The 15,872-nt window shown below is 34.8% G+C and overlaps 1 protein-coding gene and 1 pseudogene across 2 annotated transcripts in view; one reads left to right on the plus strand and one right to left on the minus strand.

The window, feature by feature from the left end:
* The window catches only part of ARHGEF38 (Rho guanine nucleotide exchange factor 38), a gene marked incomplete at its 3' end in the record, with an annotated part of 128,937 nt that overhangs the window by 96,401 nt on the left and 16,664 nt on the right, over positions 1 to 15,872 (minus strand). Inside the window, exon 2 of the mRNA XM_081304786.1 lies at positions 4,459 to 4,646. Coding sequence (XP_081160912.1) covers positions 4,459 to 4,646 — 188 coding nt within the window. The remainder of the gene's footprint in view (positions 1 to 4,458; positions 4,647 to 15,872) is intronic.
* On the plus strand, positions 4,745 to 9,403 carry LOC308654262 (bifunctional methylenetetrahydrofolate dehydrogenase/cyclohydrolase, mitochondrial-like; annotated as a pseudogene). Its single transcript has 2 exons — positions 4,745 to 4,829; positions 8,521 to 9,403. The product of its transcript is annotated as a bifunctional methylenetetrahydrofolate dehydrogenase/cyclohydrolase, mitochondrial-like (transcript).

A 15,872-nucleotide genomic window follows, 5' to 3' on the forward strand; every position in this document is an offset into this window, starting at 1 on the left:
TAGAAATTAAAAAACAAACACAAATAAAAAAATATGGATTTAAATTCCTCTAATGTTTTCAGTCACCTTTTTGTTCTTACACATAAAATCCTTATCTATCATTAGATAGCCTTCTCCAGTTTTATTTATTTTGATCTACTGCCAAAAAATGGGGAGTCTCCTCCTATTGCCGTGTTTGGATAATATATAACTAGAACTTGTTAGCCCAGTGAAAATTTCAACATTGAATGTTGTGAATACTTTTGCCATCTTTGCAAAACCTTTCATAGTGCTGCTGTTAAAGATGATGTAACTGCTTCATTTATCCTGTTCCCTGTTAGGTGATGGCCTATTGGTGGGAAAAAACTTGAAGTTAAGATTAAAAAGAAGTCGATTGTCCCTGAACAGTTGTCAGTCAAGGCTGGCTCTAGTCATTCATTTGTACGCTGGTTCATTCACACAAGTTTACTCACATAAACCCAAAACGTGTAGTGCTTTTTTCAGTTTTCAACTTCCTTCCACCAATCTTCACTTACATAAAATGCCATGTTTTTACTGGGAGTCTAAGTTTAAGTTTACACAGAGAAAAGACGGTGAGATTAGATGACTTTCCAACATATCTTCCAGCCTGACATATACACGTAAAATATTTACTTATGTTGCCTGAGGTTTAACTAAGCATGGTTTGCAGATGGTTCCCATGGTTACCTGAAAATTGTATGAGTTAATTTACATATTTTGACACTAACTGATGACAGGTGGGTAGCGTGCACAGACTGTGGTATTTAAACGGTTAGGAGGGAAGTGAGGACATGAAGAGGCAGTAAGTTAATGAACTGCTGGCATCAGTTAACCAACTCAGCCTCATATAAATGTTTATGAGACTCACATAAGTTCCTGAGCACATATTTACTTAATCAAAGATTAAAAGCTTTAAGAGGTGGGGAAAAGGCAGATCTGACAGGAGAATTCTGAGAAACCTTAAAAGATTTGCTATTGCATTAGTAGAAAGGACAAATAGGCTGCAAGAACGAAACTGATTTCCACAAAGAGGAAGAAAAAAGAGCACCAAAAGATACCAAAACCAAGAGAAGCACCCAGAGTGAAAAATCAACAAGCTATCCACAACCCAAATAGAATAACATGGGAAATGTGAGTTAGAATCGTGAGAATCGGAATTCAAAGCACTGGGAGCAAAAGTCAAACATTGCTAAATTACCATAAATGATACCATAGTGGAAATTCTTTATTTGACATGGCCTGAGTCACCTATACTGAGAATCGCATATTCTAACAGTTACTAGGAAGCAAAAAACGAGGAAAGCAACAGCAAAAAATAAAACACAAAAATTAGAGAACGTTCTCTAAGAGTGCAGATGAATTCTAGATAGGGAAGAGGGGTGGGAGGGAAATAGAGGGGGCAGGGGATTAGCAAGGATGGTGGAATGTGATGGACATCATTATCCAAAGTACATATATGAAAACTCGAATTGGGTGTCATTATACTTTATATACAGAGATATGAAAAATTGTGGTATATATGTGTAATAACAATTGTAATGCAAAAAAAGTACATGTATAAAAGCATGAATTGGTGTGAACATACTTTATATACAGAGATATGAAAAATTGTGCTCTATATGTGTAAAGAGAACTTTCATGCATTCTGCTGTTGTGTATTTAAAAAAATTTTAAAAATCAAAGAGAGAGAAAAAAAAGAGTGCAGCTCAGCAGTGCATTCCTATTGGTAGGCCCAGTTTGACTCAACTGTGTAGCAGATGGTTTGAAATGGGCAATATTTTCAACTGAATGAACTTCTCATTCCATGGGAGACAAATGTGGATGATGAAGTCAAGGGAAGGAGTTTTCTTATATATTAGTTGTTTTTTTTTTTATCGCTAGCGCAACATAGGCATACTGTGCTTATTTTATTTTTTTGTACCAGGAATTGAATTCAGGGACCCTTAGCCACTGAGACACATCCCCAGTCCTTTTTATTTATTATTTATTTGGAGACAGGATACTGTGCTTATTTTGAAACATGTTTCAGATGCGTGCTTTTGCACATATTACATATTTTATATCTAACTTTTTAAATATCTTTATTTTATTTATATATTTATTTATTTTTATGTGGTGCTGAGGATCGCGAACCCAGGCCCTCACACATGCTAGGTGAGCACTCTACGGCAGAGCCTCAACTCCAGCCCTTTTACACTTAATTTTAAAAGAGAAAGAAATACAGAATATGTAGTTAAATCTTTTAGGATTGAGGGAGGTTTTTTTGTTTTTGTTTTGAGATTACAGATAATGGGAATGATGATGATCCAATACAGCAGGTAAAACTAATTATTCGGGACACAGAAAGGACACATGGAAGAGTAAAACCCTAGAATAGGCCTGAAGGGGTCAGATCTGCTGTCTTAGTAGAGAGGTTGTCCTTTACTATAAGCAGGAATTATTGATATTTTGAAATAGGAGGAAGTCAGATTATGTAGGTAGAGATGCAGGTCGTTTGGTAGATTTGGTGTTGTAAATGTGTGCCTCTCCTGTATTATGTATACTTATTCAATAAAGTGGTAAGAAAAAGACATTAGGAGAGAAAAGGGAGTGTTTGAGGTGTGAGGGAAAAGATATGAGAGATCCCCCCTTAGAGACATTACTGGGAGACCCGTGTGAAGAAAGTGGTCTTGAATTTTAAGAGACTGTCTACTCCATACCTTTACTTATGCCAGAAACCTGAACCCCTCCAGGTACGATCTTTCAGGGGAGTAAGTAGAAAAGGGAAAAAGAAATCAAACACATATACAAGCAGTGATTACAGTGAATGACCCATGGGCCCTAAGCCAGCTGTGGAACTGATGAACAAGGAAAAAGTACTTGGAGGTCTAGGTGGCACTAAAAATTTGTCAGAGGCAGGGGGAGGTGGCATATGTCTGTGATTCAGGCTGAGGCAAGGAGAATTGCAAGTTTGAGGCCAGTCTGGGCAATTTAGCAAGACCTTGAGTCAAAATAAAAAATTAAAATGTTCTGGGGATGTAGCTTAGAGGTAGAGCTTCCCTGGGTTCAATCCCCAGTACCCACCCCTGAACCCCTCAAAAAATTGTCAGAGACAGGTTACCAGCAGGAGTGGGCTGAAAGAGAGGAGGTAAGAATTAGAGAAGAGTAAGCTTGAAATTCTGATTTGAACAGGTTGAAATTACTGGCAATGACAAATTCTAAGGTGACCTGGAGTGAGTGGATGAGATGGGATTGAGATAAGGAGACAAGCACCCGAAAGGTAAGTGTACCTCAACATCAATAACAGTAGAAAAACATTCACAAGTATTAAAAGTCATGAAAAGATATATATGGTTGAATGAAACACTTATGTTACAAAACAGCATGTGTAGTTTTAATCACTTTATGTGGAAATGTCCTGTGTGTGTATTCAAAAAAAATGGTGATTTTTTTTTTAGGTAGAATTTATGACCATTTTTACTGTCTATTTTATGTTTTCTAAACTATTTGAATTGTATATGAGGACCACTTACCCCCTAATGATTAGCTACTGCTTGTTAAGAGTCTTTGCTCCTCCTATTCTACTTGGAACATTTCTTACTCCTTCAAGTCTCTGCTCAAATGTCTCCCATTAAAAAGGCCTTCCTTTGCCACAGTCGTTCAATAGAAGAACCAAAACTCTGTTTTCAAGCTGTATCCTTTTCCCCTGCTTTGGTTTCTGAGATGTAACATCTAATATACTTTAACTTTCTTTCTTTCTTGTTTACTGTCTGACTTCTCTCTTTCTGCAGTACAAAGCATATCCCACAAGGGCAGGACTTTGTTTTTGCTCTGAACTGTAAGGTCAGTACTGGGAACAGTGACGATTACGTAACACGTTATTAATAAGTGTTAAATGGGTGAAATAACTCTGTGTATGTATATTTACTTTGATTAAAGGTGATAATGATTAACTTATAAACACTTCAAGTTTTGTCTGTGGCACTCAAACAGAACAATTTTACTTACATTTAATGTTATTTTTTTCATTGAATTTTATTTAAATACTCATAAATTTAATCAAAATCTTAATGGGGGAGAGTAGGCATATTTTTCTCTTCTAAATCCATGATTACTGTTGAATTAATAAGTTTGTTCCTAGCCTGCTAAAAACCTGTTGCTCATATTTTGTTACCAGTTTCATGGAAATTTAAGGCAGAACACAGAAATTTCAAAATGGAAAAAAGCTGTGAATTTCCTCATGTTTTAGAATACAGTTTCTGTGGCCAAAGGGAGGGTTTAGAGTGTCTCTCTGCTTGACACAAGAGGTACAAATCTGGTGTGTTCTGTGGACTTATGACTGGAAACTAGGAAAAAGACACATCACTTTACTGATAAACTAGGGTGCTTCAATTTCATGTGCTGCTGATCTTTTTTAGGATATAGGAGAGAACATCAAAAAAGTTTTCTAAAAAAAAAAAATCTCAAGTTTGCATTTACCTGTTTGTTTCTCAGGGGCTGAAACACTTCACGAACACACAGCTCCAAATCATTGAGATAATCCTTTTCTGTCTGTATTAACTCCTTGATGATTTTTGCCCGCTTTGCCATCATCTTCCTTCTCTGATGCTCCTCCTCTGGGGTTGGCGTCTCAGTTGCAGAACACTCAGCCTGTGGAGTCATCTTTTCTGTTAAATGAAAACATATACACATGAGATATTCTGCTGAGGTTTCTTTTGCCTTCATACAAACAATAGAGGATTACGATTAGCAAGGCAAAAGGCTTATGGTATCTTCACAGTGTGTTCCTAGGAGAGTAACCTTAGCTCTCCATAAGGTCAGAATCCTTCAAAACTATGGACGAGGGGAAGGTGAGAATGAACTGCTTCAAACAAGTCATTAAATGATTCACAACTGTCCTGGCTCCTTTAAGATAGCCAATTGCCAGAATCTTGGGGTATAAAAGCTACTTTTCAGCCTGGAGGTAGACTGTACAAAACACAGTTCAGAACTTCTGGACATGTTAGCTTTTAAACCAACGGAAGATTTTTCATTAGTAAGTGAAACACTTTCCAATTTTTCTTGTCCCTATTATTATAGTAATAGGGACATCATCAGGTACCCAACATCATCAGTGGGTAATAAAGAAATGAAAAACAATTACATCTTTAAGATCTTTCTTTTTAATTTGCAATCAAACCCACAAGGAATAAGATAGGGGTAGATTACATGAATTTCAACTAAGATTTTCATGACTCATCCTCATACTATGTTTATCTTGTCTTTTCAAAATTTTTAAACTATCAAACTACCTGGCACTTTTAGTTCAAAAACAGTACAGTACTGAAGCTGGGGATGTGGCTTTGGTGGTAAAACTTGCCTAGCCCGTTTAATTCCCAGCACGGCAGGCAAAAAGGACCAATACTGGGGAGATACTGAGATACATGGTATGTCTCAAAAGTTCCAAGATTTTTGTATAAAAAATTAAGATAAGAAAACTAAATATCTCCAAGGACAAGTTTCACAGCAATTTAAAAAATTTGGAAGCCACAAACTATAGACCATGAACTCAAACAGACTACAGACCATAAAATCAGAAAAATCAAAGACATCAAGGCAGTGTGTGTGTGTGTGTGTGTGTGTGTGTGTGTGTGTGTGTGAATGGATTTGTTTCCAGTTTGAATCATAATTTTCATCTTAGTCTCTGTGGTTGCAGAAGTCATTTTATTTCACTTAAGGTCACTATGATTCTAGTAACTGATAGGTAAGATATCTTCAGTGTTGACACCACTTTCTGAGAATGTAGATCTTTGCAAAAGGACCTAAAAGAGTCTACACATAAAAAAAACAAAAGGCAGATCACAATATATACAAGTGGAAGTAAAGAGAAGTGTTTTTTTCCGGGGGGGGGGGGGGGGCTTACTCTAGAAACAAAGCTCTGAAACTGGAGAAACATGATAGTAGAGTTAGTAGTTCAATTGAAGGAGGCTGCCCCAAGAATGTGAGCAGGCACTTCAAAACGTAATGAGCCTTCCTCTCTCCCTGGCCCACTAATTTCAGTAGCTTAGGCAAAGGCTCAATAATTAAACATCCATGGAGAATGCCAGAAAGGTAGCTCAAACATCAAGTTGTACTAGATTGTGCTTTGGACAACCCAGACTGGCGGGTGAATATGTTTCTGGACCAATTGCCTGGTATCAACTCTTCCTTCATTAGGAAAGAAGGTGATTTTGATAAATGGTATCCAAAAGCACATGGTTTTAAGAGACTCCAGTCATTCAATGCCAAAGCAATAATTCACATGAGCTATATACAAGAGAGAGCCCATGTAAGGAGAGAGAATGAATGCATGGGGTGTAATGTAGCCTTCACATCTTGTGCTATGTTATGAGAATTCTAGAATGCCTGCTAATATGTACTATTTTTATTAGAAAGTAGGCCTGCCTCTCAGTGCCCCGAATTTGAAAGAACAAGTTATAATCAGTGGGGAGATGCAGTGAGAAGAACATGAACAGAACCATTGTGAGCTTCTACAAATTTTTAAAATTATATGTATTTAAGGTATACAACATAATGATTTCACAAATACTTACATGGTGAAATTATTGGGTGGGGGACTGATGGGAGTGATAGGTTCTTTACTCCTGGGATATATGAAATAATATGTTGAAAGGAATCTCACCAATAGGGAGTTCACAAATCAGTATAGAGAGTGTCCAATTATTACTTAACATTACCTTGAAAATAAAAGGACACTATTGAAAAACTGTTCTTATCAATGCTTTTCCAAGTTATAAACAGTTTATACCTTATAAGAATAATCTATCCGTTATTTAAGAGCTTAAAAGTTTCTTTCTTTATCTGTGGCAAATAAATATCCCTAAAGCACATTCTCAGATTCAATTACTATGTCAATTTAACTTATTTCACAGATGTTAGAGCTGCTGTACCTTAAAACATAACACACCAGATTTTTAAAAATTAAAAACTACTTAGGCTTTCTAATACTGCCCAGCAACTTATTCATCATCATGGTGGTGGGGGGGGGGCAAAGTAGTTGGAATAAAGTGTCAAGTCAAGATACTCAACTTCAAAAATTTCTGCTTTCAGATGTAAAAACCTTGGGGCATTCCAAGTTGAGCAACCTTATGAGATATCTGTGTTTGTTCTTTTGACTCAAGTTTACTGCAGGAACAAAGACTTGACTTGCATCATTTTATGGCCAGATATCTGAACACTTTTTATGTTTGCATTTCTTAAACAAACAAACATGAGCAATGCATTGTGGACTCCAACTTCCGTTTTTATAAGATTCTAAGATCCTCTCTGCCTCTCAAACTTTTTTTTTAAATCTTTTAACTATACTAAGTTTTACATGTAAAGGTATCTGTAACTCTAACACATGTCACCCAAATCTACATTCGGCTCTGACAATCTTTTATTTCTGGATAAACAGAGAAGCTAAGTATTTAGGAAGGAAGAAAAAGTAGAGTTTTAGTAATGAAATTTTTTCCTCCAGTAGTTTAAAAAGACTATATTGAAGCCAAAGATAAACTAAGAGGATGCATAAATTGTAACCAGCCTGTAATCCTAGTGGTCTGGCAGGCTGAGGCAGGAGAATGGTAAATTGAACTTAGTGTTCAATAGGGTTTCCTGTTATTTTGCCCAACTGTAGGCTAATGTAAGAATTTTAAGGACATTTACTTAGTCTAGGCTAAGCTATTATGTTCTATAGGTAAAGTGTATTAATTGCCTATTCTTCTTATATTACTTTCATTTTATAATGAGTTCATTAGGACATAGCCCATCAAATCAAGGAGTATATCTGTACTCTGAAAGTTTTCTATCATCAAAGGCAAACAATTACCCCTGGTTTTAAAATGACCAACTTGTCAAGAAAAATACATGATTCTAAAGTGGTTTGACAGCTTTTTTTTTTTTTCAGACAGGAGAGGAAGAGGAAAAGAAATAAAGGAAGCGGTTTAAGGAGGAAAGTCAGAATAGTGCTGAGATTTGAAACTCTGAGCAGCTTGCTTGGGTTGATTACACACTGGAGGAGGATCCTGGTCTTTTAGAGAAAAGAAAAAGCACCCAAAGGTAAAGGAGTGATGAGAAAAGACTGAAGACAACCTCAGCAACTTAGTGAGGCCCTGTCTCAAAACAAAAAATAAAAAGGACTGGAGGTTTTGCTTAGCATTGATTGTATCCTCATTTTGCTTTGTTGTTATTGTCAATTTGGCTACTGCTATCTGGGGGTGGATTTACGGAGAGACAATGGCTTCCTTTATTTTTTTATTGTAAAACAATATATTTGTTATATATTATTTGTTATATATATATTTGTTATATATTATAAAGGAAAAGTATATAGACTTGGGAGCCAGACCATATGGATTCAAACCCTGCCTTTTTCATTCATTAGATCTTTTACCTTAGACAAGTTATATAACTTTTTATATATAATTCCCTCATCTGTAATTTAAGAATAATGCTAGTAAAACTTTATAAAGTGGTTTTAAATATTAAATGAATTAACATTTAGTATATTCGCTCCTGGCACAGGCACAGGCACTGGCGATGATTACAACTTTCTCTATCTGCTTTGGCGGCAGACTGCTTTATGCAAAGGTAGCACCTCTGCCACCAACCTTTCCATCTGGCCACTGTTCAGAATCAACAGTGAGACGATTGTGCAATCAGCTTCAATCTTCAGAGGAAGAACTGTTGAACTTAATCAATAATCTAAGTAATGATGAAAATCTAGACGGTCTCCTTGTTCAGCTGCCTCTCCCAGAGCACAGTGATGAGATAAAGATCAGCAATGCTGGTACTCCAGACAAGGATGTTGATGGCTTTCATGTAACTAATGTAGGGCGAATGTGTTTGGACCAATAGTGCATGTTACCCACTACCCCAGGAGGTGTGTGGAGGCTAATTAAGCAAACTGGTATTCCAATCCTAGGGAAGAACATGGTTGTGGCTGAAAGATCAAAAAATGTTAGAATGTACATTGCAATGTTACTACACAGAGATGGGGCTCATGAATGACCTGGAGGTGATGCCATCTTTCCAGTGTGTATCTCATTGATATACTCCCAAAGAACAATTGAAGAAACACACAATTCTTGCAGATATTGTCATATCTACTGCAGGCATTCCAAGTTTGATCACAGCAGATTCGGACAAGGAAGGAACAGCAATCATTGACATGAGAATAAACAGAATTCAGGATCCTGTAACTGCTAAACCTAAGTTGGTTGGAGACTTTGAAGGAGTCAGTAAGAATAGTTATATTATAGTTATATTACTCCTGTCCCTGGGGGTGTTGGTCCCATGACAGTAGCTATGCTGATGAAGAATACCATTATTGCTACAAAAAAAAGTACTGAGGCCTGAAGATTAGGAAATGCTGAAGTCTAAAGAACTTGGAGTAGCCACCAATTAAGTGTTGTGTTTACTGTGCCAAGAACAGTGCTTCAAGCCAGTCCACAAAGAAATAAAGCAGGCCATTAGAAATGCAACATTTTAAATTTAGTCTGCTGAAATGGTTTAACATGATGCTTTGTATTTATTGAAAGCTTAAATGGGTGGATGTGTGCACACATGGCTCTGTAGTACCTCACCAGGGAACACTCCAGTGTCCCAATAATATCTCTAGCCAAGAGAAATCATTAACCTAGTGATTAACATGGGAGACCTTGTCTCATTGAGAATGGATGCTTAACTTTGTCAACCCACTTTTGTTAAAACTTTGCCTTTTCTAGGATTACATTTCCAAGTGCTATTCCAATAAGAGTTGATATTCATTGTAGGTCCCAAGCCTTTGATTTCAATGGGTCAAACCAAAGAAGGAAAAATGTTTTTAGAAAAAATCAGGGGAAAGGAAGAAATTGGTAATAGAGTAGAGGGGAAAAAATCACCTTAATTTTTGTACATATTGATCAATGACCAAATTTATCAGAAGAGAACTGAATTGGATGTGATAAAAGAAAAACTACATGTTACTAGCAATATTTTTACTTATTTTTTTAGGGAAATGTTTCAGGTTGTTTCATGTACTATTCCCCTCATTTTGAGTACATTAGCCTTTAGTGAGCTCTTCCCATGGTAGTTTTCTAGGATTGAAATGCTTGTTTCATAAATTATTCATGTATACTGTCTATTTGGCTATATCCTTTTTGCTACATCCATTGTGCTAAATCATTAAACTTCATTATTGGTTTTCTCTATCATTAGTGGGTATCTGTATAGTTTCTTTGGTATATCTTGAAACTTATTTTTGAAAAAGAAAACTTGGACTTGATAATCACTGGGGAGCTGGTGTAAGTAGGCACCTTTTCCACCAAAGAATTGTCATAGTTGCCTTCTTTTCTGTTAGCTTTCCTGAAAGATTATAAAGAGCTTGAGTTAATATTGAATTTAGATTTTCTGATGAAAAGGGTTCTTTGCTGTTGTTGTTATTGTTTTTTTAAGTTGTTTTGTTTTGTTTTGTTTTTTAAATAACACACATTTGTCTGGTGTGGGGAAAAACATTTATTAAATTCTTACCAAAGTGCCTAGCATTATGGGATATATCACGCAAATGTTTGCTATTACCATTAGAAACTCTAATTATTAGTTTTTTAATATAATTTTACTGTATTTTTAGTTGTTTCATGGGCTAGTGTACAACATTCCCAAAATATTTTCATGCACACAAAAACATATAATTATAGCAGTTTTATTTTTAACAATCATAGGCTTATACACATATTCATATACAACTCACAATGAGCAGAGGATCTCTCCTCTGACACGCCCCTCTGCCATCATGTTCTGCCTCACTTTGGGCCTAGATCAATAGAGTTGGCCAATCATATTCTGAGCCTGTGAAAACATGAGCCAAAATAAACTTTTCCTCCTGTAAGTTATTCTTGTGATATGCCGTATCACTTTAGTAAGTTGTTTTTAAGTTCTTTGGATATAGACCAAGGAGCAAAACCAAAGGCCAAATGTTTTCTCTGATAAGTAGATGCTAATCCATAATGGGGGGGGGAGGCATGGGGTGAGTGGAGGAACTTTGAATTGGGAAAAGGGGAGAGAAGGGAGAAGAGGGGGCATGGGGGTAGGAAAGATGGTAGAATGAGATGAACATTGTTATCTTCGGTGCATGTATGATTGCACGAATGATGTGACCCTACTTTGTGTACAACCAGAGAAGTGAAAAATTGTGCTCCATTTGTGTATAATGAATTGAATAGCATTCTGCTGTCATGTAGAACTGATTATAACAAATTCATTTTAAAAAAAGATATTCTTGTGAGGTTTTTCGTCACAATGATGAAAATCTAACACAAGTACATTTAAAAACTGAATGTGAAAACTAGTATTATTGTTATTTTGGTTTGTAACTCTACTTTTTGCTTTCAGTGTAATTTAGGAGAAATCTGTTTCAAAGAATTATTAGTTTGCTTTGGGGTATGAAATGCATATAGTTTTTGTGTTATCATCCCCTGAAGGGAATGGAGACAGAACTGTTAAAAGAGTAGAGTTTCATATGTAATTGAAGTTGAACTGGCAGAAATTAAATTTAGAATGTTATTACTTTAAGATTTTAAATATAATCCCTATTGTAACTGCAAAGAAAATAACTCATTTCAAGAGGAAATGAGAAAGGAAATTATGTGACCAAAAAAGAAAAATCAATTAAACATAAAAGAAAGAAGACACTAATGCAGAAAGTTTAGAACAAGAAAAGCTATAAGACACATGGAAAACAAAAACCTGAATAACAGAAACAAAGTCACTTTTTATCAGTAATTACTTTAAATGTAAGTGGGTTAAACTCTCCAATCAAAAAACATAGATAAAGATAATGCATTTAACAATATGATCCAACTAAATAGTATTCACAAGAGACTTACCTAATACTGAGAAACAAATAGATTAAAAGTAAAAAGATGAAAAAAGATATTTCATGCAAATAATAACCAGAAGAGAGTAGAGTGGCTATGTTAATATCAGACAAAACTATGTTTTAGATTTTAAATGTTACCAGAGACCAGAAAGAGAAACTTGTATATTAGCAAAAGTCAGTACAGCAAGAAGATATAACAATTTAAACATTTAAACACCCTTGGAAGGTCATCAATAAATGATGCAGTGATGGTTGAAATAAAAACTGACAGAACTGAAGAGATAGACAATTCTACAATAAAGGTTGGAAATGTTAATATTCCACTATCAGTAATGGATAGAACAACCACATAGAAGATACATAAGGAAATGGATGACTTAAATAACACAATAAACCAAATAGATTCATTTAAAGAATGTTCTACTCAACAACAAGAGCCCACACAACTTCCTCCAGGACATAGGAGACAACTTTCAGGGCAGATTACACATTAGGTCACAAATTAAGACTCAACACACTTAAAAAGACAGAAATCATACAAAGTACCTTTTCCAACGAAAATGGGATGAAGTTAGAAATCAGTAACAGAAGTAAAATTTGGAAGTTTACAAAATAGTGGAAATTAGATAAGACACTCTTAAACAACTAATGAATCAAAGGAGATGCAGCAGGAGAAATTAGAAAATACTTAAGAGACAAATAGAAGTCAAAACATCAAGATTCTATCATAAAGACAGACAGATATATATATGAATTGAGTAGAGAACCAGAAATAATTCCATCAATAAATGTAATAAATGAATCATTTATTGATGACCTGCCAAGGGGTGCTTAAATGTTTAAATTGTTATATCTTCTTGCTGTACTGACTTTTGCTAATATACAAGTTTCTCTTTCTGGTGTCTGGTAACATTTAAAATCTAAAATATAGTTTTGTCTGATATTAGCAGAGCTACTCATACTCTCTTTTGTTTATTATTTTCAGGAAATATATGGTCTACCACCTCATATGTTATACAATCATTTTTACAAAGAGATCGAGATAATTCAGTGAATAGAGGATAATTTTTTCAATAAATGGTACCAGAAGAAGTGGATATTCACATGCAGAAGAATAAAGTTGAACCCTTACTGATTACCATATAAAAAATTTAACTCAGAATGGATCAAAGACCTATAGCTGTAAAACTCTTAGAAGAAAACACAGGACAAAAGTTTCACAACATCTTGGAGATGATGCTAAAGGCCCAGATGACAAAAACAATAACAACAAATAGACACATTAGATTATATGAAAAAAAATTGAATTTGAACTTCTAAAACATAACAATAGAAAACAACTTGATTCAAAAGTGGGCAAAGCACTTGAATAGACATTTATCCATAGATACACAAGTCGATAATAACATGAAAAGATTCTCAATCATTAATCCCAAGGGAAATAGAAATCAAATGAAATAGAAATAGATGACTACTATTTAAAAAAAAACACCAGAGGTGTTGTCAAGGATATGGAAATATTGGAATCCTTGTGTACTATTAGTAGAAATTTAAAATGATATAGCCATTGTAGAAAATTGTATGGTGGTTCCACAAAAAATTAAAAATAGAATTACCATATTATAGAGAAATTCTACTTCTCAGTATATACCCCAACAAGTTAAAATTGGAGCCTCTAAGAGATATGTATAAACCTGTGCTCAATTCAGCATGATTCATAATAATATCCACTAATAGATGAATGAACAAGCAAAACATAATATACAAATAAATAGAATATTATTTAGTCTTAGAAATTTTATCATATGTTAGAACAGGGATGAACCTTGAGGACATTGTGGTAAGTGAAATAAGCAGGTACAAAAGGGCAACTACATGTGACTCCACTTATATGAGGTTCTTAGAACCATCAAAATCATAGAAGCAGAAAATAGAATAGTAGTTGCCAGAGGCAGAGAAGTGGGGACCAGAGAGTTGTTAATGGGTATAGATTTTCATTCTATATTGCCCAACATTATAAACATATTTAATACCATTGTACTGGACACTTAAATATGGTTAAGATAGTAAATTTTGTTCTATGAATTGTACCACAATTTTTAATTAAGGAAAAATTATGTAATGAGACTGAAGCAGATGCAAATAGACACATACAAAGCCTTCTGAGAATACTAATCTCATGCCCATTTAATATTTATTATAGTAATTGAAAAAGGAGAGAAAGAAAAAAGTTTCAATGTCAAAAGAAGTTATATTTTAAAATTCAAAATGATTTAGAGTTGGGTTTGGAGTGCAGGCAATTTAAATAAAATAGATCTTCTTTAGGGGGAAAAAAAAGGCCCTATGGGAATTTCAAAAATCACATAGAAAAGAAAGCTTATAAAAATGAAGAGTTGAAGTATAAATAGAGTAAACTGCATAACTGAATACATCATTGTTCCAAATATTATACTTGTGATGGAATGACCTTCATAGTTAATTATATCCTGGTATCTGACGGCTGTTCAACTGTACATCATGTGCCACACACATGACTGATGTACTTGAGCTTGGCTTCTTTCTGTCATGCACGGTGTTTAGGTTGCATCAAATTTCCTGGCAAAAAATGTTATTTCAAGGTAATGTGTATAATAAAAATGTTCTATTGGTGTCACAACAATATTATTTTTCCTCTGACAGTATTGTTAGACTGATAGCTATGTTGATTAATACTCGCCTGCCAATTCTAATAGGAACATACGTTATGGGTAAGAATAGTCATGCACACCTTCTCATTCTTATAAAATGTAGAGACTAAAGTGACTCCTTGGTGGAGTTCAACATAAAACATCAAAAATCTGACTAAAGAAACATGAGCTGACTCTTAAGACTATCATTTCAATAATTTCAACCATAGTTTTTTTCCTTCAATAGAAGGTTATATTCCTTTTCCCCCATCTTTTTCATTATAGCAAAATATGCATAATGTAAAATTTACTATTTAATTATTTTTAAGTGTGTAGTTCATCAGCATTGAGAACATTCCATTGTTGGGTAACAATTGCCACCTTACACCTCCAGAACTTAATCTTCTAAAACTTAAACTGTACTCATTAAACAATTCCCTCTTCCCTTTCCTTAGTCCTTGGTAACCACCATCCTACTTGTCTCTAAATCCAGATACTCTACACACCTCATTACAAAGGAATCATCCAGTATTTGTTGTTTTGTGCCTGGTTGATTTCACTTAGCATAATGCTCTCAAGTTCGCCTATGTTGCAGTAGAAGTCAGAATTTCCTTGCTTTTTAAGGCCAAATAATATTGCATTGCATGTGTATACCACATTTGGTTTATGGGCATATATATTAAAATATTTAATAGTAAAGCATTATACATTATTACTGCAGTTATATTGATTATAATATATTGTGAAAGCCTCTAATAATGGCAAGCATTTTCAAGTATATTACATACCAATTTTGTAATATGCATTATCGGGATATTATGCTAATTTTAGAGATGAAGAAATTGAACACAATGAATGTAAGTAGAACTTATCCAGTGGGTCACAGAATATGCAGAAAAGTTTGGATTCAAACCAAATGTGCTTAGCTCTGAAATCTGCGCTCTCTCACTTCACCATGACCAGTAATGTTGCCCTCGTGTACACAGTGTTTCACGTAATGGAATTTACTGTACTGAGAGATAGAGTTCAATTCTGGCTTTGTGACCTTAATCAAGCCATTTGCTATCACTAAGTTGCTTAATCTGTAGAAAAGGAATAAGAAAAATAAAAAGAGCAATGATAATAAAGGCTAACATTTTTGAGGACTTGCTACATGCTAAATACTAATTTTGTTATGCATTAACTCTGCCTCATAGAAGCTCTCATTAATAGGGATATAGATATATTCTCTTCTTTTTATACATGAAAGAGTTGAAACGCTTAGAGGTTAAGCAATTTGCCCAGGGTCTCACCACTGTAGGTTTTGGGGTCGGGATTCAAACCTGAACCTGTCTGGCTTCCAAACCTGCATT

This window comes from Spermophilus citellus (genome assembly GCF_964194105.1).
Source record: "Spermophilus citellus genome assembly, chromosome: 8".
Taxonomy (NCBI): Eukaryota; Metazoa; Chordata; class Mammalia; order Rodentia; family Sciuridae; genus Spermophilus; species Spermophilus citellus.